Source organism: Onychomys torridus, chromosome 23 (assembly GCF_903995425.1).
Source record: "Onychomys torridus chromosome 23, mOncTor1.1, whole genome shotgun sequence".
Classification (NCBI taxonomy): Eukaryota; Metazoa; Chordata; class Mammalia; order Rodentia; family Cricetidae; genus Onychomys; species Onychomys torridus.
The window spans coordinates 39,050,064-39,077,484 of NC_050465.1; the positions used below are offsets into that span (position 1 = coordinate 39,050,064).

Sequence of the window (27,421 nt, forward strand, 5' to 3'; positions counted from 1 at the left end):
CTGGAGATCCCTGGAGAAAGCTCAAGACAGAAGCAACACGTGATCCAGCGAATCCACTAAGAACCCATCCAACACTGAAGACGGCATTCTGAACAGACATCTCCACTCTCACACACATTGTATGGCCGGGAGAGGCAAACAGCTGAACATGTCCACCGTTGAACTGAGATCTTGTCATTCATGATGATGCACATTATGATGTGTTGGGATCTACACAGTAAGTGAAATGAACCAGGCCCACAAACACAAGTACTATGTGCTCTCACTTGTGTGTGGAATCCTAAAAAGGGTGGCCATATAGAAGTCGAGATTGGACTGGTGGTTACCAAAAGCTGAAGAGAGGTGAGGAGGAGGGGTTTGGGGGAAGGTTTGACCCATGATGCATAGTGCATTGTAATAAAGCAGGAGCAGAGGTTTCAGGTATGCTACTGAACAATAACGTGGTGATAGATGATAATAATAAACTGTATTTCAAATAGAAGAAAATAGCTTGGAAAGCTTTCACAATAAAGAAATGTTGGGTATTTAAGGCAATGGAAATCCCTGAACATCCTTGATATGAGGCTGTTCAGTTTATGACGCACCTACATGAGGAACAGGCCATTTGAGGCACACCAGGGGTGCTTGTCCCAACACTAGATCATAGGCATCTGAATGACAGAGGCAGAGTGGTGTGGTGATACATTGTGCACCCCAATAAAACTTATCTGGGGGTTGGAGGACAGAGCCAGCTCCTACATTAGACATAGAGGCCAGACAGAGATCTCTGGGAGTTCACACTGGGAACAGAGCCAGGCATGGTGGCACACGCCTTTAATTGAAACACTTGAGATCTCATGCCTTTGCTTGGGAAGCACACATGCCTTTAATCCCAGGAAGTGATATGGCAGGACAGGAAAGGTTTATAAGGTGTGAGGAGACAAGAACTCATTCTCTTTAGACTGAGGATTTCGTAGAGATAAGAACATGGTTGGCTTGTTCTGTTTCTCTGATATTTCAGCTTTCACTCCAATATCTGGCTCCATTTATTTTTATCAATAAGACCTTTGAAGATTCATGTTACAGGGTGGAAAAGGAGCCCCTCCTCTTCCAGAGCCTCGGGCTTACCTGCGCTGCTGGGAGACGGGTCCCGGCAGAATACGACTCTGAAGTTTTAAGACCGACAAGGCTTCACAAACAAAACTGTTCTACTCACCAAAACCAATAGGAAATTTCTAGAATTGCAAGGAAAGGTCTTGGAATGAGGAAGGTATTTGGGTTATGTATACAGTGAAAAAAAAAAACCCATAAAATTACTTAATGTTTATGCATTGGCCATTATATGAATTAGAGACTGAGCTGTCAATCAAGCCTATCCTGCTAACCACAGCAGTGATGTTCTGTTCCTAATCTCTGGAAGTTTGTCATGGAAAAGTCCACCACACGAAGAGTCTTTGCTAGGACCCCTAAGCGTGAAAGTGCAACCCTCTTGTACTGAGCTGTTAATCCACTGCTTCTACGGCACGGATCATCTCATCAGGCTTCTTGAGAGAATCTGGCCACATGCTTGTCTTCAGAGCTTCAGAGATTGTGCACAAGATCTTCTCTGGATACCAACATGGAGAACAAGAACACGCAGAGCAGTGCAGGAAGACCGTGACATCGTTCAGCAAATGCTCATGAAGGGTCACCGAAACTAACAGCTGTGACTACAAAACCCAAACCTGTTTGTCTGTGGACTAGTGCGTGAGCTGTGCACTTATTCGGGTTGCACAGTTCCAGATGGCCACAAGAACCTCTTCTCTCGTCACTTCCCCTTCTAGACACTGAACAATGTACACAACTCCATAGAACTGTGGGATTTTAAAGGATATTTTCATCAAATATCAAAAATATTTTTTTCCAGGAGTGGTGGTGCACACCTTTAATCCTGGTACTCAGGAGAAAGGAGCAAATGGATCTTTGTGAGTTTGAGGTCAGCCTGGCAGCAACTTCCAGGCCAGCCAGGCTACAAAATGAGACTGTATATATATATATATATATATGTGTGTGTGTGTGTGTGTGTGTGTGTGTGTGTGTGTGTGTATTAAAGTTATAACAATGAGATGAATAGAAATATCTACTTTAAATTTGGGGAAACAATAAAACATTCTAATTAACCCTTTCTTAATGAAATTAATATATATTATAAGGGCTTTGCATTGTGGTAGGAAACTATATGACAGATTATATTTGTGATCTACATTAGAAATGACTCAGTGTTACACAATAGTCCTATTAAGTGTAGAATTAATTATACTGTGATTAATTTTACAGCTTGGTTTGTACATATTTGATAATATTATTACAAAATTGAAGCAAGCCTACTAAACAAGCCCATGTCCATCTTCCTGATATTATCCTGTCAAATGCATAATTGCCACTGATGAATGATGATCAGTAGTTAGGCTATAGGCATAACTTTGTGAATTTAAATAATAAATATGTGCACATTGTTATTTCAGGTTAGGACATTTTAGGGGCCGTTCTTCTAGCTTACAGGGTCTTGGATTAAAATATCAACAGAGATGTTTGTGTTCTTGCAATAATAAAAGCAGCACATTTGTAAGCAAATCCTGTACGTGATGTTCTTCAGTGTGACTATGCTTTATTAAATTTTTTCTTGGCTCAAGTTCGCCTCTCTGGGATCTATGTGTTTTATGACCTCACTGCATTTTGTCTGCATTTTTTTAGACTCTCTGGATGGACCTCTCTTTGCATTTTTAATTTTTTTTTAAACTTCCTGAGCAGCGGGAAAGCTTACTGGTCGTTTCCTGTCACAGTAGAGAACAGTGAGGCCACAGCAGGGAGACAGGGCCAGAATGGACATAGCATCCAGAGCGGATGCTAGCTAGCTTCCCGCCAAAGCCGCTGGTAAAAGCCACACCAGCAGACGAAGGTCACGAAGTCAACTCCGGGCAGTGTAGGCCTCCAGAGGGAATGGGGCAAGGTACCCAGTTTTGATTTCCACCATCCCTTTCTCCTGAAATTCTAAAATAATAGCTGAAAAGAGAGTGTCTATTAGGGGAAGTGATGACTTATTAGAAACAGTAACTGTTCGCGCGGATTTATTTTTAAATTATTTTGTTTTTATTTCATGTGCATTGGTGTTTTGCCTGCATTGATCTGTGTGTGAGGGTGTCAGGTCCCCTGGAACTGGAGTTACAGACATTTGTGAGCTGCCGTGTGGGTGCGGGGAATTGAACCCCGGGTCTCCTGGAAGAGCAGCCAACTGCCCTGAACAGCTGAGCCGTCTCTCCAGCCCTCACGTGGATTTTTAAAAACACAAGTCGCATCCCTTCTGTTACATAGTCACATTTTCAGAGAATTCGACCTACTTGTAAAACAGTTTTCATCACGTCTCTCCATGTTTTATCCACAGCTGTAAAGCGCCTGCCTTCTTCCGGCATCTGGGACATGATGTCGGGAGAGCTGAAAATGGGCTCCAGGTAGAGCCAGGTGGCCTGCACCTTCAGCCATTCGTCCAGGATCTCCTGCAGCAGCAGCAGCTTGCCCTCCCATTCTCTGTGGGGCAAGCACAGTGGTCTCAGAACAGCAAGCCAGGCGGGGGCCCAGACAGCAAAGTTCAAACCCACGGCCGGCCTGCCGACCACACATGCAACATTGTTACTCTAATGTCTGCTTCTCTGGCAGCATTCAAAGGTAAATCACCAGGGTCTTTTTTGTTTTTTTGTTTTTGTTTTTTGTTTTAGTAAAGCCTGTTTCAGAATAATTACATCAACATTCAAGCTTATAACCAATCATTAAGATAGAGCTTATATCCACAAAATTCCCATTTATCCAAATGCAATGCGGCATACATGCGTAAGAGGTAGTATTTAAACTACAGTAAAGTTGTCAGCTCATCTCCAAATATCAAAAACTTAATGACTGAAGTTCCTTTATGTAGAAACATCACTGCAAAATTAATGTTTTTATCACTGCAATTTAAAAATCTCTCTGCATGTTCATCCACCTTTGCAATATCCCCGTACAAAGCATTTCCTTTGTACAAATGGGGGGGGGGGCAAGTTTAGGTACCAGGCGCCAGTTCTCCAAGCTAACAAAGGACAGAGCCCCCAGATGTGACTGCTGTCAGAGAAACCAGACAAGGAAGAATGCCTTATTAGTCAGTGAGACTTGGAAGGGAATACCTTTGTTTGTATATTAATGCCTTACTTATTTACGAGAGATAATCTGTAATTTTCAGTTATTAACACAAAGAAGTCTAATAGTTCTCCTGGTTACAGGATGCTTTCAAATGTCTTTTCAAAATGATTTTCCCCAGCATTTATCTGTGGATTGGGCATCTGTTTTACTTAAGAATGCCTCTGCTTTCTTCTGGCATTTTTATCTTTTTTTTTCCCACTAATGCCTTTATGACGCAGGAAAAAAAAAATCCCACTGCATAATGCTATCAATCCCAGTCCCTAAAAAACGACCCTAGCTGGAAGGGGAAGAGCCAGGGGTTTCTGGTCATCTCTCAGGTGTGGGGGAACCAGAGGCAGGAACCATCCTGTCAGTTTCCCCTGCCAGCCAAGCACATACCGAAGATGGCCGTCTAGTTTAGCTGCCTGTTTCTTAAGGTAAAATCTAAACTGTTTGCCAGGCGGTGGTGGTGCACGCCTGTAATCCCAGCACTCGGGAGGCAGAGGCAGGCGAATCTCTGTGAGTTCGAGGCCAGCCTGGTCTACAGAGCTAGTCCAGGACAGGCTCCAACGCTACAGAGAAACCCTGTCTCAAAAAAACAAAACAAAAAGAAAAAAGAAAAAAGAAAACATTTAGGAACAGAGTAAGAATTCAACGTTTTTAGCTATCTTTTTTTAAAGAATTTCTGGTTACAACCGGTTGTTTTTGTATCTGTTTTATTCATCTGCATTTAGTTGCCAGCTATCATGCATAGAAGGTGAAACCACAGTAGGCTGTCTGTCTCTGACCTTCTGTTTCCAAATTTGGGAACTGGCATCATCTTAGTGTTATACTTCCCTCTCTTTAAACTATGTTTGGGCACAAAGTTACTTCTTAGGATTAAAAAAAAGTAAGATCAGTTTGTTGGCAATAAAAATGAGTCTCTGAATATTATCTAAAGGGATCCATACTCTTTCAAAACTATGAAGGCTATCATTCCTTACAATAGACTCCATAGGTTCCTACTACCCTCTTCTGGCTGCCACGGGCCATATCTCCTCTCTTTCTTTCTTCTTTCTTTCTTTCTTTCTTTCTTTCTCTCTCTCTCTCTCTCTCTCTCTCTCTCTCTCTCTCTCTCTCTCACACACACACACACACACACACACACACAGAACTAGAAATGGAATAATGAATTTAAAAATATTAAATGTGAAATGAAGACTCAGTCCCCAGGAGAACTTTAGACTGAACGCACGTGGCTCGGGTGACGTCATATCAACATTTCATGTCGTGTTACCTCATTTGCTTTTCATAAGGCTTGATGAACGGTGATCCTCGCATAGTTTGTGTTTTGATAATATGGTCGTCCAGCAACATCTGAATCTCATCGACTGATGACAAGATATGTGTCCCACTCTCTCTGTACGGATGGATGACAAACTCCATGGTGTCCCATTCAGTCATCATCTTATCCATGGCCTTTTCAAGGGAATATTCTTTGCTGGCTGCTTCACTGATGCCTTCAAATCTGTCTAGAAACGGGTCCAGATTCATGTCTATGAAGGAGAAAACAGTAGAGTCGTCGGCTGGCTGCAGCGGGTAGCCAACAATGGCAGACATGGCCTCCCAGTGCCTGGGGCGCAGGCCGGGATTGCAGATGACCTGGATGAGAGGGATGTACTGCTTGAACTCTTCCACTCTTGCTCTTATCTTTTTTGTCATTGCGAGTGCATTGGGGGAGTCGTGGAAGGCCTTCTCCAGCTTATAGAGCCCTCTCCAGTAGTTCCCAACGTCAGCCTCTACTTGGTCTGGGTTCACCTTGTGATATGGTCCTTCTGTCCACCCTCTGTGTTTGGTACTAAACTCCACAGCAGTTTCATAGAGACGGAGATAAGGGTTCAGACCATCTTGGATCTTTTTACGTTGAGGATACACTGATGGGATCCAGCCAAAGGCCTCCTCTTCTGCATTAAACTGCTCAATCTGAAAAGAAGGGCATTGAGTAAGTGATTCTGAAAGTGAACGATGTTGAAGATGTTAATCACCAGCTCTCCCTGAGCCCTAACAGTAAATTCAAGAATTGTAAGGACTGGGCATTAGTCTCGTTCTCATTTTTTTTTCTTGAAAACTTAATTGAATGTATATATCTATGGTGTACATATGTATGCGTTCTGAAATGAGTAGCTCAAGCTAATGAGAATGTGCATTACCTCGCCCTGAAAAGCTACTCGTTCAGCAGGTTCACATAATACATGGCTATTAAATATAACCACCACGCTGTCTAATAAATCTATCCAACGTATTCCTCCATTTAACTCGTTTCCTATCCTTTAATCAATATCTCCTAATCCCTGCTCCCTGGAAACCACGATCAGGCACTGCTTCTCCAGGCTGGACTCTTTGCAGCCCCATCACACACTGGGTGTCTTTCTGTATCTGGTTCATTCACTTACCACATCCCCTCTGGATTAATCCATGTCACAAATGAAATGATTTATGTTTTTAAAGATTAAATGCCATTTCCTTGTTTCTTTGTGATCATGTTTTTAGGCAGTGTTTTGTTACATTAGCTTAACAGTCAAATACATTTACAAATAGAAGGAAGTTTTACCCCCAAAGACATATTGAAGATCTGGTTTCATTCACTGAAAGAATCTAAGTGCTTTGAAAAGAAGATCACTCACTGTGTTAGCTACTGTGGAAAAGAGGCCAAGGGTCTGATTCCTAAGAATTCTTGATTTAGCTCAGGAAAGACATATGTAGGTGGAAATACAAACAGAAGTCATTCAATAATAATTTAAAGTGAATAGGAAAAATATTGTAGACCAGTAGCTGCTAACCATAATGTTATGTGTGCACATGTATGTGCTATGCATCAGAAGTGTGCAGAAGCACTAAGACCACAGAATCGGAAGAGGCAGAGGAAGCGTTTTCTCTTAGTTAGTCATGGACTACATCAAGACATCGGCTGCGCAATCTGCTTGGATACATCAGTTAATCGGGCGACTTAGAATTTCAGTGACACTGGTTATAAACCATCTTAAAAGTTTATTTCTACTTTTTTATGTGTATTTGACCTATTTGAGACAATTATAAACTATTTAATTACCTTAGCAGATATTCAGGCCTTTTAGTGTAAGAAAAGTACAGTTTGTTTTCATCATAAAACAGAATCAAGATTGTATTGTGTGTGGCAAAGGATCTAGCTTTCCTCTCCCAGGTTCTTCTAAGAAAGCTGAATCAGACTCAGCAGCGTGTGAGCACGCGGCTCAGGGAGAGGCAATAATGGGTCTAATTTTAAAACAGCTGCTCAGTCTAAGCAGGCATCTGAATACAAAAACACTAAACCGCAATCAAACACTATTATGTGCCCTTCTCTCAACAATTACGGTAGAACTGTGCTGCAGATGATTAGATGATGTGGTGTGTGATAAACCGGCAGAGATAACTCTATCTTTAAAATAAAAGCTGAGGACCACAGAAACATATTGCCACCCACAGAGAAACACCCTGCTGCCTCTCCTTGAAGCATGACTAGAAGTTTGAATTGCTTCTGTTATTCTCTTGTTTAATGTAATTCAACTGTTTTGGTTTTGGTGTTGTTGTTGTTGTTTTTGTAGCCTAGGCTGGCTTCCGACCTTCAATCCTGCTACCTCAACCTCCCAAGTACTGGGAGTGAGGCATGTACTACCGTGCCTGGATGGATCTATTTAAGAGCAACTACTCAATACACACACACTGCTCTTTCACTGAGTTACCGCATCCTTCAGTGATTGTAATTATACCTTGTCTGCTGCAGCGTCCAGCTTGCCATTCAGCACCTGAGCCTTCTTCAGGTACCGCTGTACGTCTTGCAGGTCCCCAAATGTATAAAATTCTTCTGCTTGTTTAGCGTAACTCTCCAGTTCCTCCACAAACCGCTCACACCGCAACTGATCGAAACAATACGTGTGCTTACTATTCTTACAAAATGAAAACCCCTGGATATCAAGAGAAATCTTAACTATTTGAAAGGCTTATCAAAATTATTATTATTATATTTTTATGACAAAATATAAAGAAAGATAATCTAAAGGATGACTGGAATCTAAAATATGAAAAAAGAATTAATTTTAAAATAAACACACTAAAATTCCTCCAGTTCCCTGGTTTATAAGTTTTGATTCATTTAAAAAATGTGTTAAAATTATATTCCTTAGTGGGCTGAAAAATTGATGCAAACAAATGACTGAGCATTTGAAAAACTGCTAAGAACCAGGCTAGAGTTAGAAGAAAGGTCTGTTTATTTAAGGGCTATATGAATAACTATCATTTTCATAGCGTTTGTGAAAAATTCAACTACTTTAATTATGCTGTTGCCAAGGGAGCTCTTCAATTAGCAACACTGAACCAAGATATCCCAAAGTTACTGCTTTTTCCCATGAGCACTCATGACAAGAAATGTGCAAAGCTAATAAATCCAGGTGTGAAATATTAATATTTTAATATTCCAACATAAAACAGATGTATGTGTGCTTCACAAAAAAAAAAAAAAAAAAAAAAACAACAACACTTCTAAAACTGTCATTGGTAAGCCATCCCAGATTACATGATTCTTAAAATATCTATTAATGAAATATCTAAAAGTCAAATCTAGGTTATTCAAAAACAGGATCTTTTTTTTTTTTTTTTTTTCTATTTCATAGAGGCAAGGCTGGTTTCCGTCCTCGTTTGCCAGTGAATTCATTGCTCTGACTTCATGGGTGAAGGAAAAGAAGAAGATTGCATCAATATTATATGCAGATTATTGAAAAAGAACACTTTAAAATCAAGTGTAGATCATTCTGGGCCACCAAGGAATTTTCTAAGAGTCAATTGTTTTATGATTTAAGTATCTAATACTCACTTTCATGTTTCCCACACTCATAGTGTTGGAAATGAAAGAGAAATAGCAACAAGAGTTTAAAATAAACAACTTTGAGGCTCTGACTGAGTCTCCAAGTAGCATAATCTATGGACTGCATCTTCTTGGGTGTGCTGGAACAACAGGTAGCTTGGGATCAAAGAACACCTGGTCTGGATGACCTAAGTCAACCTTAAGAATTTTTGTTTCTTTTATGAAACGAAACTGAAAAATGTAGGTAATCCATTCATAAAACTCTGTGGAGTGCCCAGAGCCCTCTGAAAGCTCTGGTTTAAATGTGCCCCACATTCATGCATTGGAAATAAACATGATGAGAAATGGAACCCTAAGAGTGAGCAGGGCCTAAGGGTGCTGGCCTCGCCTGGGAAGTGATTTCTGCTCTCATGGAAGTGAGTTAACACAAGAGTGGCTGCTAGGAAAGGGGTGGGCTTGGCCACTTCCCCTCCCTCCTCTCTATTGTTCTCCTGCTTACAAAGGTGCCCCATAATCTCTCTCCTTCCATTACAGCCAAGGGATGACACAGTGTGAGGTCTTCAGCAGATGCTGCTCCCTTGAATTTGGACTTCTCAGGCACCAGAAATGGAAGCAATAAGCTTCTCTTTATAAATTACCCAGTCATACATCTCCTAACAGCACAAACTGGGCTGAGACACTGTGGGTCAGTCACTGTGCTAGCAAATTGGATAAAAATAGGGAATAAATAAAAATGAGACTCTCAGGAGCTGACCTTTTAGTGGCAGATAGAACTGAAAGTAATCATCTTGATCGGGACATTAATCCAGTGGCAGTGTGTTAAAGAACAACAGAGAATCTACGTGAGGTCTAGAAGGTGTCTCATAAAAACCAACTGAGTGTGACTGGTGTGGTCAGGGCAGTGTGCTGCAGAGTGCAGAGCAGGAGAGATGCACAGGGCAGAGAACTAGAAGGTTCTTGGAGTTAACAAAATCAGGAGTGTACCAAAAAGCAGGAAACCAGGCTAGACAGTAGATAAGGGTAAGCCACAAACCTTCTACCAGAAAAAATGTCTAGTCAGGGCACTGTGTTCAGGGGAGCCAGAGTGACTATGAATATGATGAAGCATGTCAACAGGGGAATCTTGATGTTGATCCAATAAAAAAATCAAAAATAAATAATAAACCAACCCAACAACCACCCCCTGAAGTTAGTACCATAAACAGCCCAAAATCAACACTGTTTCATTGACCGTCACTTGTGAGCAACATTTTCCAGCACTTTCTTCATACCACCTCTAAAATTCAAAGAAGGATCCCACGTCGATCAATGCCCTGTGGAGCCACTCCTGCATCATCTTAGAGAAGATCCAATCTTCTACTGAGGTTACAGGGAGAAAGCTACAATGTGTGGCCCGTGCAACAAAGGAGTCTCTAGTACTGTGTAAAGAGTTACAATCCAAACATTTCTAGAAGACAAGAGTAATTTGAAAAAGTCTACAGTGCCAACCTTAAGGCCTTCTTGATACTGTTCTGTTTTATCTTTAATGATTTTCCTGTGCTCGTCAAAAACTTCGCCCATTCTGGCATACCACTGGAAAACGCTGTTGTTTAGCCTGATGTCGGCAGGAGAGAAGTTCACACACTCAATGAGGAAGGCCAGGCAGTTCTTAGAATCCACTAGTCTCTGTCCCAGCTCTACCATGTCCGTTGTCTCCACTTTCTGAATGTGAGCCTGGGGGAAAGCAAGGGTTACAGACCGCACTGTGAGGACTCTGTGCAGAAACTGCTGCGTGAGTACACACAGCACACCAGAGCGTGGCTCCAGACTCGGGAGCTCAGCACCCTGGACTTCTCACCATCCCAACCATGTCACTACAGCAACAGAAAGAAAAAAAAATGTGAGAAGATACTTAACAACACATTAAAAAAAAAAATCAATGCAAGACCAGGGGAGGAGGCTGTGCATCCCTGGAAGATAAAAGCAGACGCTGCCCGCATGATTTCATTTCTTCCTTCAGTACTTTGAGGCACCAGAAATATGCCTGACACATGTGCCAGCTGCCGGCATTGAAGCAGCCATGAAGACAACCCAGCTTTTACCCTCGTGGAGTTTGCCATCTAATCAGAGAGTTGCCGGTTGGTCAAATAAGTGAAAATTCGAACTCTCAGCATGGACAGTGCTCCCACCAGAGGCCTGAGGCTACTGCTGCCCCTTGCACCATGTAACAGAGTTAGCGATGGGACACACTAATAGCAGGAAGGGGCCGGCAGTGGGAGCATGAGGCCCCTGTGGCATGAGGGAGCTTGTGTGAGGGTCTCAAGAGACGCCAGGGGCACCAAGCTAGAATGTTGATTTTTAGAGATTTATTCTTATTTTCAGTTATGTATATGCATGGGCGTAGGGGAAGATTGAAGTCACATGAGTGCCGGTAGAGTCCAGAACAGAGCCTCTGATCCTCTGGAGTCAGAGTCGCTGGGGGTTGCAAGCACCCCACAGTGAGTGCTGGGAACAAAACTCAGGTCCACTCTGGTAGAGCGCTTGCCTAGCAAGCACAAGGCCCTGGGTTTGGTCCTCAGCTGGGGGGTTGTGGGGGGGTTGCTGAACCATCTTCTCAGGCCCAGGAAAATGGTTTTAAATTGAAGTCAGATCCCATAGGACCTCCTGGGCTCTAGTCAGTTGCCCAAATCAACTTTAGGAAGAAAGATTGCTCCTCGTCCCAGTTTATCACAAAGCTAGCTAGCGTGCTTGCGTGGGGGAAACCGCTGATTAACTGGTAGGGATTGCAGAATGAGTCTGGAATGTATGGCTGTAAAGCAAAAACACACAACCGACAATGTCACAACACATACGCAACAGATTGACTTAGAAACTACAGTTTTTCACAAGCAATTAATGTCTCATCAAAATATGTATTTTTAAATTTAGGAATTATTTATCATTAATGACTCATTTTTGTATTGACTAAACTTACCAACTTGTTTGCTCTTATTGGAATAAACTTTTTAAAGTGCAGAGAATACAAAGCAATGAATTTTATTTGCTGATTTTGTTAAAGATTATTATATGCAATAGAAACTTGTGTTGAATAATCCTAAATCTTTCCACAGGAATTTTCCTCTAACAAAGAGGAAGCACGACCCAGCAATTATCCATACAATTAATTATCTATACCTATTACCAACCAAAGAATTACTTGATGGCTGATAACAAACAAAACACAAAAAACTCCCCCTTAATGTGTTCACACACTCAGGACTCCTGCCCAAACACAAACAACTTTAAAGAAAATAGAAATCTCTGAGTAAACCTAAAAATAATAAATATAAAACTTAGTTCCAATAATTTTAGTAAATTTTTCTTAAACAATAACCGGAAGAATTTGTACACATGACCATTTGAATTCTTTTTATAATTTCTGTTTATACAGAGTTTTGAATGATTTCACATGTTTGCAAGTTCAGTTAAATATCTAAAACTAAACGTAAGTGGTTCTAGTTTGGATTTGGGGAAGTCTAGAAAGTGAAAAAAAGCAAAGAATCTCAGAAAAGTTAAATGTTCCAAGACCAGAAAGAGCATAAAATGGGGCAAATTAACCAATGGAAAATGGAAAGATTGGATGGATGCTGGGAACATTTCAGGTGACCGTCACAGTCAGAGCATCGCAAAACACAGCCTTTTCAGAAACGGAAGAAAAGGATGCCGCTGAAGGATTGAATATCTGCTGATTAGAATGAGTGAGTGTACACGTACATCTCGGGTCACCCTGACCAGTCCTGGCCAACGTCTGCTAGCTCGCTGATAATTGTGGACATTGTTCTCAAGCCCACCTGGCAGAGGACTGCGTCATCACTCCGATACTTTCAGTATCCATGCCCCGTTGGGGCCCCTCGCTCTGACCTGGTTTGGTCAGTGAGTTGTTAGCTCGGGTGACTGCAACAGAAATACACGTAGACGACAGGCATGCGTGAGCGTCTGCTCTGCCAGGGGTACCTGCGGGGGACCGCTGGAGCTTGAGAGACAGGTTGAGCAGAGTCAACTGCCAAAGAATATTTGCACCAGTCAGCTTGACGGAGAGCCAGCGGAGCACACTGTGTGTATCTAACAGGTGGCCCACTAGTGACCACACAGAGGCCAGAAGGGACATCCAGGAGAGGCCCGACGGCAGGCTTGTGAATGAAACACCTAACACATCCTGAGGGTTGGGAGCCTCTGTCTTAACTTTGAGCGGGACCTGCTTCTCTGCGCTCTTGTGACAGTTCGGCTCACGGAGACACAGACGTGTCAATGATACCTTCATCTCCATGAGCTCGGCTGTGTTCGGCGGCGTGCTCAGAGCCTTTTCAGCTATCTTCTCAAACTCGTCACATAATCTGAAACAGCAGACAAAAGCCACCTGACACATTTATGATTCCGTTTCACCCCAACACATATTTAATGCTCTGTTGCATGAAAAATAGGTTATGATTTATCTACATGACATCTAATGAATTAAATACAAATTCGTGTTCACTTACTTATTTGCTCAATATAAATTTAATGACCATATTCCAAACTACAGTATTAAATGACAGAGACGTAAAAATGAACACGATTTTATAATGACCCTCACACGGTTCACAGTCTGTTTGTTGCCTGAGTCAGTTCCTTCAAGGAGCGGTTCCCACGCCCAGCCCACTGAGATGGTAAAAAGGGAGTGAGTAATTAACTCTACTTATAGGGAATAGTTTAAAAATAATAAATAAATAAATAAAAGGCCTGTTGCCCAGAAATGACTGGCATTCTCCAATGTTTCCTACTGGACGGTAAAAATAATGAATAAACTTATTTTGGGGACTGGAAAGAAAGAAAAAGCTTCAGAGGTAAAAAAAAATTCTTCACAAAAACTGGCTGGGGAGGGAAGGAAGAGTATGTGAACCACATTGAGCTGAAGGTGGGATGGAAGATGGGTGAGCCTTTTGAGCGTTTGCAAGCCTCAGTGGCAGAATCAAGAGAGACAGACGGGGGTGTCCTATCCACTAAGGGGTACAGCTCAGAGTGGGGAGGAACCGGTAGGCAGGGAGAGGTGTAACACCGTGTAGAGACCTCTGCGGTGCAGCTGGGTGACCCCGGTCAGGACACCTGCAGCAGTTCTGCTGCGCCCTCTGCACACCAGCGAGTCTGGCGTCATTAAGAATAACGGGGGGGGGGGGGGGGGGGGGGGGTGGGGGGGGAGAAAGGAGAGCTGCCATGAGCTCAGGGGGTCGTGAGGAGGGGGAGGGGCAGCAACAGAATTAAAGCAAATGCCTCGCCCAGCGCCCAGCACAAAATCCTCATTTCCACCCTTCCGCAGTACTTCAGAGGGACCAGTGCTGTAAGCTGAAAATGCAGCTTGGTTCCTGGGGATGCCTCACAAACCCCACCTCTTCTACTGGTCCTCCCTCTGCAGTCCCGCCCTCACCTCCTCACCCTTGTCTACAGAAGCAAGGCAACTAACTGGCTTTTTCCTGGTGGATCACAACACCAATTACCTGCTTGCTGTCGGTTACAGACTCCCTTTCTACCTGGGATCCTTTGCCCATGCCACTCTCCTGGCAGACTCATCCTTAAAATGGAAATTCCTACTCCATTTTGTATATATATGTTTTTATTTAAAAAAAAAAAAAAAGATTTTCTTCCCTTTTACATACCAACCTATTCTTCCTCCCTCCTCTTCTCCCACTCCCCTACCCCCCCCCCCCCCCCCCCCCCTATCCCACCCCATTCCCTCCTCATAGAGAGTAAGGCCTTCCTTCCTTGGGGAGTCAACACAGGCTGTTACATAGGGAATGGGGTCTACAAAGCCAGTTTGTATACCCGGGGTTAAGTCCTGGCCCCATTGCCAGGGGACCCACAAACATATCAAGGCACACAACTTTCACCCACATAGTTCGGTCCCACGCATGCTCGCCAGCTGTCAATCCAGAGTCCATGAGCTCCCCTTAGCTTGGGTCAGCTATTGCTATGGCTTTCCCCTCATGAGTCTGACCCTCCTTGCTCTCATAACCCTTCCTCCCTCTCTCCAACATCTTTGCAGCCCTCCCTCCCCGCTGCCTCTCCTCCCAGCACCACACCGAGAAAGCGATTTGTGCTGCCCCCCCTGCTCTCCTTTGCAGGCCCGAGTGCGGTACTTCCAACACGCCATTGGAATGTACTTCATTTCCATTTCTGTACGCTAACTTCTCTCAGTGTAGTTCATTCATAACTTAACCCTAGTCTCATGTGTAACCCAGGTCAGGCAAATGAAGCCTCCTTCAGACTTCTACACAATTTCTAATGATCTTGGTTTTCTCCGATATCAGAGTTGTAAGAAATGTTCTGTGAGGCAGGTGGGGTGACTCACATCTCCAATCCCGCTGGGATATTGAGAGATGAGTATTTGGGCATATCATGGTTTGCAGGCCAGCGCAGGGACTTAGTGAGATCCTGCCCTCAAAAGCCATACTAGGAAAGTCCTGGTTATTTCTGCTTTCCACCTTGTAACGTATTAGAAGCGAGTTTCCCTGTTTGAGGAGCAGTTACTCTAGTTGTGTTTCTTGGCCTAGACAAGGGGGCATCCAGCTTTACACTCACTGGTGTTCTTTGGGTTTAGACTAGCCAGCTTTCCCACCCCCCCACCCCCCTGTTTAGCCAACAAATAACTGTCCAGTTAAGGTAACAACTCATCAAAGCCTTGAAGAATAATGATAATTTGACAAAGTTCCAAATCTGACAAGTCCTTAAAATCCACCCATAGCTCCTAAGTAAATAAATCTACTTTGAAAACTAACTTACATGTTGATTACATACATTTTAAAATATGAAATCCATGTCCACCTGACTTGTGCAGGAGAGTGAAAACATGTTTTAATGCTACGATTAATACACAATTGGGAAGGCACATTTGTGAGAGAAATCACAGGGACAATCACATCACAAAGTGTCACTCCATGTAGAAGGAAGTTTAGCATAAATAATCCTTTCTTCTGAACCACTCGTGACACTGTTCTAGTCCGCTGCTGTAGTTGAGTGACCCAATGAAATGACCCGCTCCTAACACACAAGCACGCACACATGCACGCACACACACGCGCGCGCACGCGCGCGCGCGTAAGCAGTGGCACTCCATACCTTGTGTTCACTTCCTGGTGATCTCGGAACATCTTAGCTATCAGTCTCCCACAGATAACATCAGCTCGCTTCACCAAAGCTCTGATCAGTTCCTCACAATGCATTTCAAACATTCCCAGACGAACCGTCTGCAGGGTGATAAAGACTTAATAAGTAAGAGAGTCTCTTAATTCTCCCATTCTCTGGATACCAGTTTGTGTGTGCCATGGAGCGAGGTTAAGTTTTGAGTTTTGGGGGTTTGGTTTTTGTTTTGTTTGTTTGTTTATTGTTTTGTTTTGTTTTGTGTGTTTTGTGTTTTTTTGTTTTGTTTTGTTTGTTTATTGTTTTGTTTTGTTTTGTGTGTCTTTGTGTTTTTGTTTTGTTTGTTTATTGTTTTGTTTTGTTTTGTGTTTTGTTTGTTTATTGTTTTGTTTTGTGTGTTTGTGGTTTTTGTTTGTTTGTTTGTTTGTTTTTGAGTTGTTGAGCTAGGCATGCTGGTTCAGGGCTATAATCTCCTGTGCTTGGGAGGCAGAATTGGGACTGAGTGAGTTTGAGGCCAGCCTGGGCTACACAGTGAGTTCTAGGCCAACCTAGGCTAAATGCAGGATCCTGTCTCAAAAACAAACAACAGAAGACAACCACAAATTCCCATGTGGAGATGGGGACGTTTCTGACACCTATTCCCTGCTCTTTGTACTTTACAACTATCTTGTGAGTAAATAAGCTTGAAGTTGGTTATCCTGGAATCCAGAAGAAGAATAGATTTTAAAAGTTTAGGAAATTAGGCTACTGCCAAATCAATAAAAATGGACTTCACTTATTTTCCTTTTGTTTTGTTTCCTTTTGTTTATTTTTAGACATTGTCTGACTTTATTGTCCAGACTGGCTGACCGTGAACTTGTGGTCCTCCTGCCTCTTGAGTGCTGGCATTACAGGTGCATGTCATCACATTCAGCAGTAAGATGGGTTTCAAGTATTTTATTTGTTCTGTATTTAAATATAATACGTGTGCATGGTAGAGAATTTGAAAAAAAAAATGTTTTTTGATAACAAGGCTAAGAGAGGATGTTTAAGTTCCTATTATCCTCAGTAACGGAAGCAAGCACATTTTGATGTCATTGCTGTGGTTTCCAAATGATTCGTTAACGTGCAATTTAAAAGTCAGGTTCTTGGAACCGGGAGGAGGGGCGGCACATGACACAGGTCAGCAAGTGGTGCTGGCATCTCGGGGGCACTGGAGCAACAAGACCCGTGTGTGTCCCGGCTGCTCTACACTGAGGCTTGCCCCACGCCTCGCACATGCCACCCGTTCTGCCAGTCTGCTCCTGTTGACAGCACTCTCAACTTTTCCCTGTGGGTTTCCACCTTAGACGTTAATACAGCTGAGAAAAGGTCCTGCGATTCAGTCAGGAGTCACAGAGGAAAGGGCCGCTTACCTTTCGAGACGTGTACTGTATGTCTTCTATTAGCTTCTGGTATTTGCGAATTTCCTCTATGAGTCTCTCATAGCTCTGATTTTGTAGCAGGAACTCATCGACATCACGCTCGGCTTTCCTGGTGATCAAGAACTGATACTTGTCGTAGAGTCTGAGGTGCTCAATGGGTGCCGCACTCTCTCTTATTACCACCTCCTTAATCTTCTCTTTGTGAGCGTCTATAATTTCACTCAGAATTATGGGCTTCAAGGTTGTTGGCCTAGACTTACTCTCCTAACCCAAGGAGGAAAACAACGTTACTTTAAGGACCTTTAGGTAAACTGGACCTATTATACTGTCTTTGTAAAAGTGCCAATCTTATGATATTGCCCTTTTTATTCATAAGTGTCTGTGATCTACTAGCCTCTAATCAATGGAAATATAACTAACTCAGTCTAACTCAAAGAGTGTTGTAAAATGGAGATTTTGTGTAATCTTCATTGTCCTTAAAGGCTAGCTGTTTGTGTTTTCTTTTTCAGTATAGTTGGGAGAATGGTTGTGGGAAAACACATGGGAAATAAGACCTAGGACACAAAAGCACAAAGCCCACAGGTAGTTGTGCTAGCATTCTAAGGCTGGCCTTGGCCTTCCCTCTTAAAAAGGAAATGCTCATAGAGTCACACTGTCATACTCCACAATCATAGAACCTATCCACAAGGTGGAGAGAAAGATCGCCATTCACTAGTGACCTTTAGTGTTGATCTTTGATTGCCAAATTCCTATTCTGCTACCACAGTTAGGGTAATAGTGAGCAAGAATGTGTGAGACAACAGTTTTAAATGAGCAGATAAATCTCAACAGCTCGACCCCTTCCCCTTGCAAATAAGAGAAGACTGTTAATGTAGTTTATAATCTGCATTGTCACTCTTAGAAACATCTGGACTCTGACGTCTAGAAGAGATTTTTTTTTTAAACTTGGGCAGTGAACAGAAATCGTAGTCTGTGGTGAGTATTCTATGACGTTGAAATTGATCACACTGATTTAGTAATCCAGTGAATATTTGTCTGCTACGCCCCTAATGGGCACTTCCGAAGATGATCTGTCTTAAAGCTAGATTGCTCACAAGGACACTACCAAATGCTGCTGCCTCTACTGGTCCCTCTTTCCTGGACTCAACTGACACCGGGTGTTGTCTCCTCTACAAAACAGCTTTTAGAATAATGCAGTCCATACAACAGGCTGTGTGCTATGTGGGTTTATGGGTTCTCCTGTAAAGGTCATTAAGACTCATCATAAAATGTTTCCCACATTTTTAGCAGCTTATCTAATTTCTAAAATACAGCTATCTTTCTAGACATAATTGGATTCTCAGACTTGAGAAGTACCTTAGAAAGTTTCTAATATTAAATTTAATTAGTGCCCATTGAGAGTTAAGAAAAATGATATTTTGTGCAATACCTCGGGTGTTGAAAGAATATCAAACAGATCATGAGACAGTTATGAGTCTGGGCTCAGGGCACATTAGCCCTTACCAGATTTGCCTTCCATGGGAAATAAAGGTGCATTTTAATCTATTTTCCATTCCTATCAAATATAATAATGAAGATCAATATGAATCTGCTTCTGCATTTACTGCTGAAGGTCATTGAGACTCTATGTAATTATTTTATATTTCAAAGTGGTTTTATAATTTATTTTCAAATCTGGCTGGTCCTCAAATTACCTATAGCTATCTAGGGATGGTCATTATGATGAACCCCAGAGTTTTTATTTTTAAAATGTGACCAAGTAAGGTTGACAAAACCATTAATTACCCCATATACAATGCCCCACGCAAGTCCTACTTCTTAAAATCTGATGTCAGAGCAAATATCATTCTTTTCTTGAAAAGTCTAAATTATTATACGTTTTTCATACTAATTTAAACTCATCATATATCCTCTTTACTTTAGACACCAGGAAGGGAAGAGTCATGTTTTATAATCATAAAGTCATAGCAACAGAATTCATCTGGATAATTATAATCAGTACTTAGCGCTTGATAATTCTTATCTTATTAACTTGCTTATATCAATGTGTTTCATAAGCTACCTTGACATTTTCCATTTAAAAAAAAGAGGTGAAGTATTAGAAATGAATGTGACAAATGAGTTGGGGTTCTGCAAAGGTAAAGCAAGCAGTGAATTTTGACAGACTTCAAAGTGTAGCAGTATGAAGAACTGATAAGCAGAAAACAGCTATTTCGGAATACATAAATATGTTGGATAATTCTTAAATTTACCTCTTCCAATGCACGGCTGAGGGGTCAAAGGATAAAGGAAGAGTCTACAGGGCCAAGATGGGAGAAACTCAGTTTGGAGATGTCACAGTGCGCAGCTCCTGCAAACTTAACTCACTTCTGAGGTTAAGCTCGGCTCCGACTCCCCAGCAAGGAGGGAGTAGGGAGCAGGGTCTGACACCAGAAGATAGAGAGAGCCTCAGAGCAGAGCAAAACAGGACATGGTAATTCACACCCGCACATATAGGTAACCAAATGAGGGCTCTTAGGAGACTTGAGGAAACTAGAAGGAGATAGAGTCCTCAAAGTGGGTGGAGGAGTGAGGAATACGTCAGTTCTTTGCCTGCGAAACAGTTGCCTTAACAGTCCATGACAGAATTCTAATCTCCAACCTGGATAAGCACATAGCCCGTGCTTTCAAAATAGCATTAAGTCAAAAATAATCCAGTCACAGCTAAGCCTTCCAGAGCTTTCAAACGCTTACAGAAGTCCTAAGAAGCCAACGCAAACAACAGCCACGAAGACCTCCCGAGTAAAATTCTTGTGTTTGTCCTTTAGTCACAAAGGGACAGAACTCGGAGCAATTAGCCAGCATGGGCAAGACTCCACCACCAACAGAATCACTCAGGCCAAGAACACAGGCGGTAGAATTCCTCTTCTTCTTCTTTTTTTAACATCTTATAAAATCTGTATTGACAAATAATTCACATGGCATACAATTTGCCTGTTTGCACAATTTGATAGACTTTAGTCCAGCATCCTCATAGCCCCATGACACCATCACCACTTTCTATTTTAGAACATCAAGCAAAACTTTTAATCACCATAGACAGAGTAAACAAAATATTCCAAGATAAAACCAGACTTAAACAACACCTATCCACAAATCCAGCCCTACAGAAAACACTAGAAGAAAAAAATCCAACCTAAGGAAATTAAACACACCCATAAAAAGACGGTGGAATTCTTAAATTCAGGATGAAGAAGAATTAATATGTGTAAAGACAAAAGTATCTTAAGTAGAAAGGACCATAAAAATGTCTAAATCTGTTTGCACCAAGAATTAGTGTAATTTCTAGAAAATGAAATAATAAATAGGAACTCCTTGAAGGGGACATTCTCCTCCCAATGCATGATTTCTTTTTTTAATTCTTTTCCCCTTTTATTAGACATAGATTCTTTTCTCATGTAACATAATTTGAATAGCTTTCCCTCCCTTTACCACCCCCCCCCCACCTTCTCTCTCCCACTCGGATCCACTCCCTTTCTGTCTTTCATTAGAAAAGAACAGCCAATGCATAGTTCCATAATCAAAATGTTAAGTAATCTAACTGTCCTGGCTAGGATTTCTACTGCTGTGATGAAACACCGAGACCAAAAGAAACTTGGGGATGAAAGGGTTTATTTTGCTTACACTTCCACAGCACTGTCTCTTATCAAAGGAAGCCAGGCAGGAACTCAAGCAGGAAAGGATCTGGAGGCAGGAGCACACGCAGAGGCCGTGAAGGGGAACTGCTTACTGACTTGTTCTATGGCTTGCTCAGCCTGCTCTCTTATAGAACCCAGGACCGCCTGCCCAGCGGTGCCACCATCAATCCCTAATCAAGAAAATGCCCTACAGACTGATCTTAGGGAGGCGTTTCCTCAGTTGGGGCTCCCTCCTCTCAGAGGACTCCAGCTTGTGTCAAGGTGATATGATATTAACTAGCGCCAAATCAAATCATGAATTACATATGTCTCTATTTAGGTAAGCATATACAGCATATAAAGAGAAATCATTTAGGAATATACAGAAAACTAGTAACCGCCCCCACGCCTCTCTCTTCTCTTTCCTCTCCTCTCCCCTCCCCTCCCCTCTCCTCCTCCTCCTCCTCCTCCTCCTCCTCCTCCTCTTCTTCTTCTTCTTCTTCTTCTTCTTCTTCTTCTTCTTCTTCTTCTTCTTCTTCTTCTTCTTCTCTCTCTCTCTCTCTCTCTCTCTCTCTCTCTCTCTCTCTCTCTCTCTCTCTCATACATTAAAAATGGCCACTCTAAAGCTCAGGCTAGTGATGCTTCTCCTGGGAGCTAAGATGAAAACGGGAGCACTGTAGTCGGTGTGGTGGGGAGAGCTTTCAGGGCAGTGAGGCTCCATTCTTTGGATGGGCCGCAACTGCGCAGCTGCTAACTCTGAGGCCACAAGGCTAGTATCCGGTCTGTACTTTGTGTATATGTAAACTATGTGTAAGCTACTTCACAAGGAGAAAAGGAAAAAGAAAGCTACTGATTGGAGCTAGGAAACCTGAAAACCTTGCAAGTTGATAACTTGTTGGGCACGCCTGCGCGGTGGATCAAACGGCAGTGGCCACCAAGGAGATGTGGAGGCGGGATCTGTGAGGACAGAGGCGGGAGCTTGCTACTGATAGAAAAAGCTCTGTCTAGGAGAGAGGGGTCATCAATCCTGGGATAGTTTTACAGAGTTGGGGTTGTGTTGACGTCACTGAATGAGTACTTCAGCAAACAGCACGACACATACAGCCAGCATTCATCAGCTGTTCCAACCCCATCACGGCTTGACTTCTGGCCACTCAGGAAGTTTTCTGCTACATCCAGTGGAGGATTAGGCTAGGAACGTGTATAATTCATAAAAGAAGCTAGTGGGAGATGATAGTTTTAACAAGGATTTCTTCTTTTTAATGTTATATGTGTGAGTGTTTTGCCTGCATGTATGCCCTTGCCTCATGTGCATGCAGAGCCAGAGGACAAAAGTGGGTATGGGGGCCAGGCGGTGGTGGCACACGCTTTTAATCCCAGCACTTGGGAGGCAGAGCCAGGAGGATCTCTGTGGGTTTGAGGCCAGCCTGGGCTATAGAGGGAGATCCAGGACAGGCACTAAAACTACACAGAGAAACCCTGTCTCAAAAGAAGAGAGAGAGAGAGAGAGAGAGAGAGAGAGAGAGAGAGAGAGAGAGAGAGAGAGAATGGGATCCCCTGAAATTGGGAGTTAGATATGGTTGTAAGCAACCATGTAGGCATTGGGAATCTACCCCTGGTCCTCTGGAAGCCTGTGTTCTAACTGCTAAATCATCTCTCTAGCCCACAAACTTTATTATAAGTTGGTATTATCAGCTTTCATACTCTGTGAAGCAGGGGGGTCTCTGTCAAATCTTAGGCCTTAGGTGAATGGTACCATGCAAATTCAAGCAATCAGGATGTCCTTGTTACTTACCCACTTGGAATACAACTTTGTCTCGACTCTTGGCACAAAGCTGACAGCCTTAATCATGACTTCATAAACGTTTACCAGGATATCTATGTAGTCACTAAACTCAGGTTCAAACTTAATGCTGTTATTATCAAGAATCAGCCTCATGATGAAACCTGGATGTTCAAAAGCCCTAATAGATTCCTATAAAAATAAATAAAATAACTTTAGGTATACATGGAGACAGAGAGATCAATTGTTAAGGATGAAACGGTATGCTAGCCCCAATTAAATACATGGAACACACTTCCACCAGAGCACCTGCTAGAAAGATAGCAGGAGTGACTGCCATCCTGACTCTTTGGAACTGAGTGTCTTGTTGGACCAAGAGAAGAAACACACTCTGATTCCAAGGCATTGTTGACACTGTACAAAACAGTCTCCTTCCAGACCAAAAAGGGACTCCTTCCTCCTGCAAGCTCTACCCAAGCCTTCAGGACTCAATCTCCCCCTAAGGATTTACCCAAATCCTCACTATTGTGATGATAATCTCATCCAAACTACAAGTTGACCTAACATTTCAGCAGATAAGTGTAATGGGTCTGAAGATAAACTTTCTGCTGTCTCTTGGGAAAGCTCTCTTGCCATTTTCCTTTCTGAAGGAACTGAAAATCCGTTCGTTATCCAAGGCGCCGCTGCCTAGCTGAGCGGTACTCACAGGGGGCTGGGAGATGAGGTCTGTGAAGTCTTGCATGGAGACCAGAGTGAGGTCCTGTAGCTGCAAGGTCATAAGCGTGGCAGCGCAGTTGAAGAAAGAGTCCAGTTTGGCGCTGCTGTCACCAGTGGGCAATTGCTTTTTTTTATTGCCTTGGTAATAAATATTCTGCACTTCTGGAAACCACCTTGAAAGAACAAAAGACATTTAGAAGTCAATACTCTCAGTGAATTACTCCATTCGCATTAAGCATTAACAGTAAATTCTAGACATCCAAAGGTCTTCATAAGGAGGTGTATTGCTAAGTGACATTACCCCACTCTCTGAGACCTAAGTGCTAGAGTATTTCACTTCTCCTAGGAAAAGAAATTTTAAATCATAACCAATAGAAAATGACTCAGTGATGTGGTGCTGTAAGACATAAATCTAACCCTGCAATTACGGTTCCTTGCAAGTTTTGAAGAAATATGAGAAAAAACCTTATTGGACACTTCTCTTCAGGCTCTTTAATGGTCTCTGTGGAAGATCTGTTAGTTTAAAGCTGTGAGTGGGTAACTGATCAAACCAGAACCTAGCTTATACCAAGTTAAAACCACATGCTATGCCAAGCTACTGTTTCACAATAGCTTAAAAACAAGGCACAAATCAATACCAGAATGGATTTTATTTTCCCAATTTCCTTTAAAGTGTAATACTGAAAGAATGACTGATTTAAAATGGAGTTTCAAATGTTCATGTGTCCTTGTAATAAAAGAATAATAGTGCACTTTCATATATAGGTGCCTCATGCTGAAAACCACTGAAATTTTCAGCTTATAAAATCCCTGTCAACACTGCAAGGTTAAGGAATGCTGCTACTTTCTGTCTTATGGGATAATGACCTTTTCAACAATAGTTGATAGGAATGACCAGAGTGTTCTAACAGAAGAAATCTAAGTTTTAAATACATTTCTTGCCCTTTTAACAATATGTACCATGAGTGCACTTATGTCCTAGGAACAGTGTTATAGAAGTTATAAAAAGATATTACATCATCCCTTCTCTCATAATGATGAAAGCAGTGAGTCCATGGAAAACTGGCTAGGAAGTCAGAGGACAGAGAGACACTGACCTTTAAATCTCGGAGAAAGGTTTCTAGCGAGTATTACAGAGTCCTAACAGAAGTATCTGAAGTAGAAATAGGACAAAACTAAGAATTCATCACGTGTTTCTGGAGGCCCAAGGTGAAAGGAAGTATGCACCAAGAGATGAGGTTCATGCTGCAAGTTTTCAAAGTCAGGTAAAGAACTTGTATTTATTATTTGTCAATGAATGGGAGATGCCAAAATGAAGGTTCACAGGACAGTCTGAAGAAGGAAGTTTACAAACACAAGGAACAGAGACATCATTTCTGTTTGGCAATGGTCTGTCTAAATGGTAGGTGACAGCCAGCTAGGGAGATAGCTTAACACGAGGACGTGAGTTCCATCCCCACAACTCACACTGAAAACACCAATAAAGTACTGCGCTTCAGATCCCAGTGCTGGGCAGGCAGAGACTGGAGGACCCTGAAGAGCTACTAAAGTCAAACCCACAAGCCTCAGCCAATGAGAAAACCTGTCTCCAAAAACAAGGTATTAGACACCCAAGTACAACACCTGAGGTTTCCTCTGGCCTTCACATGAGTGTGAGTGTTCACCCCAACACACATAATTGCTTGAATGTACTTATGCGTATGTACACACACACACACACACACACACACACACACACAGAGTAAAAAATGGGCCTGCCAGTGGTAGAAGCAATGGGAATTAAGACAAATGGATACACATTAAATGGACACAGAAGACGTGTCTAAAAAGTCATCTAAACAAATGGTAGTCATAAAATAGATCTCAATAAATACAAAGGATTGAACTTGGAGATTCAGAAGTACGCAGAGATAAAATAACATGAATAGAAATATCCAAAATTCACAAGACAAGTTAGAAAATAATTTAGGATGAGTGAACACGAAATTATTATATTCTCAAACTGAAGGGTGAACAAAAGTCAGTGAACAGAGGGGATTTTTAGCTCTAAACACCCACATTAAAATACAAGAAAATTCCACTAGACATTGAAAAGATAAAAGCAAACTGAACTCAAGACAAGAAGGGCAGAAATAACACAAACAAAACAGAACATAAAAAGCCAGCAGATCTAAAAGTGATTTATTTGAAAGAATGAAGAACACCGGGAAACTTCTAAATCAGACGTGCCCACAGTTCAAGAGGAGGGAAGCTCTCATCGGAGGTCCCCTCTTCCCAAGCGTCTCCGGTTTGTATTAAATGGATCAAAGCTCACCAGCTCGAGCAAGGCTATACCATAGATGAGCCTGGAAAACGTGCTTCCTGTGAGAAACCACAAAGAAATGACCATATACAATGTCATTCTGCTGAAATGTAATTTCCCAAACAGGGAAGTTCAACAGGGACAGAAATGTGGTCAGTGACTAGCAGGGGCTTGTGGGAAGTGGCCGCCAAGGGAGGAAGAGACTGCTTGGGGCCAAAGACAACATTCTGGAATTAGTGATGATGACTGCACAGCCTTATGAATGTATATAAACCACAGCACCATATACAGCAAAGTGGTGAACTTTGTGCTAAGTCAAGGAAAAAAAAAGACTAAAAAATATAACACTCTGCTAGGATCAGAGAGGATGTAGATTGGAGAACAAAAGGGATTTTGAAAAGCCAAAAGATTTTCAGGTGCTCTGGGAATGGTCCAGAACAAGAAGGACAGGCTTAGGAGAGAGAATAAGAGTTACAACCTGCTGTGATCCACAGGCAGGGCGTTCGGCTGGATACACTCAGTACACATTCGGTAAGGGCCAGAGCTACAGAAATGATAGAACAGATGTGTGGGTGTAAAAATGAAAGGCAACTAGGAAGACCTAGGGAGGGCCCCCTTTTAGGGGACAGTGAGAGAAGCAGAGTGAGGAAAGAGGCTGGGGTGGGGACAAAGAATTAGAAGAGCACCAAGACAGGTGTCTAGAAGGTGCACAGACCATGTCAGCCGCTGAGCAGCAGGAACCAACAGGGCACTGTGAGAACACCCCGCCCTGGGGTTAGAAGACTGTAGAAATTATTTCAATCATTTGTCTATGTCAACTCGTTTCTGCCTTTTAGAAATGATGAACACAGGCGGGCCCACCAAAAGGTGCTTAGACTCAATGTGAACACACCGGGGCACACCGCTAACCAATCTACACTTCTATCAGAAAAGAAACCAATCAAGTTTTGAGCTCTATTCTATTCTGTGACACCATCTTCCTGAAGTCTGTGGTGAGGTTTGTCCCCAGACTTATATGTTAAGGGATTTCATCTGTATCCCATCCTGAAGAGGTCACTTTCTTCTCTGTACTTATTATACCATTCCATTTTTTTTTAATCTGCTCTCTACTCATATTTTTCTGTCAACTACATAAAGTATGAAATATAAGGCAAACTTTTAAAAACTAATCTTATTTTAACTTACTGGAGAAAAAAAGATTATATTTAATCTTAACTGATCAGCATACACCATTTCTTCTTAACTTTTAGAAATTATGAGGGTGGCTAGACTTTTGTGTCTTTTGTTAATTTTAATTTGGCCTAATTTTAATGTCCTATTTTTAATAAATTAATGACCATGTTAGAGACAATTGTCCTAAGCGGCTCCAGAGTGCATTGTCTGGCACCTACATAATTAATTATCATATCT

General features: G+C 42.2%; 1 protein-coding gene across 1 annotated transcript in view; it reads right to left on the reverse strand.

The window, feature by feature from the left end:
* The window catches only part of Dnah7 (dynein axonemal heavy chain 7), a 253,668-nt gene that overhangs the window by 187,445 nt on the left and 38,802 nt on the right, over positions 1-27,421 (reverse strand). The window contains 9 exon segments of the mRNA XM_036172739.1: positions 3,357-3,543; positions 5,444-6,129; positions 7,932-8,078; positions 10,511-10,735; positions 13,296-13,374; positions 16,130-16,257; positions 17,545-17,817; positions 23,005-23,184; positions 23,699-23,882. Coding sequence (XP_036028632.1) covers positions 3,357-3,543; positions 5,444-6,129; positions 7,932-8,078; positions 10,511-10,735; positions 13,296-13,374; positions 16,130-16,257; positions 17,545-17,817; positions 23,005-23,184; positions 23,699-23,882 — 2,089 coding nt within the window.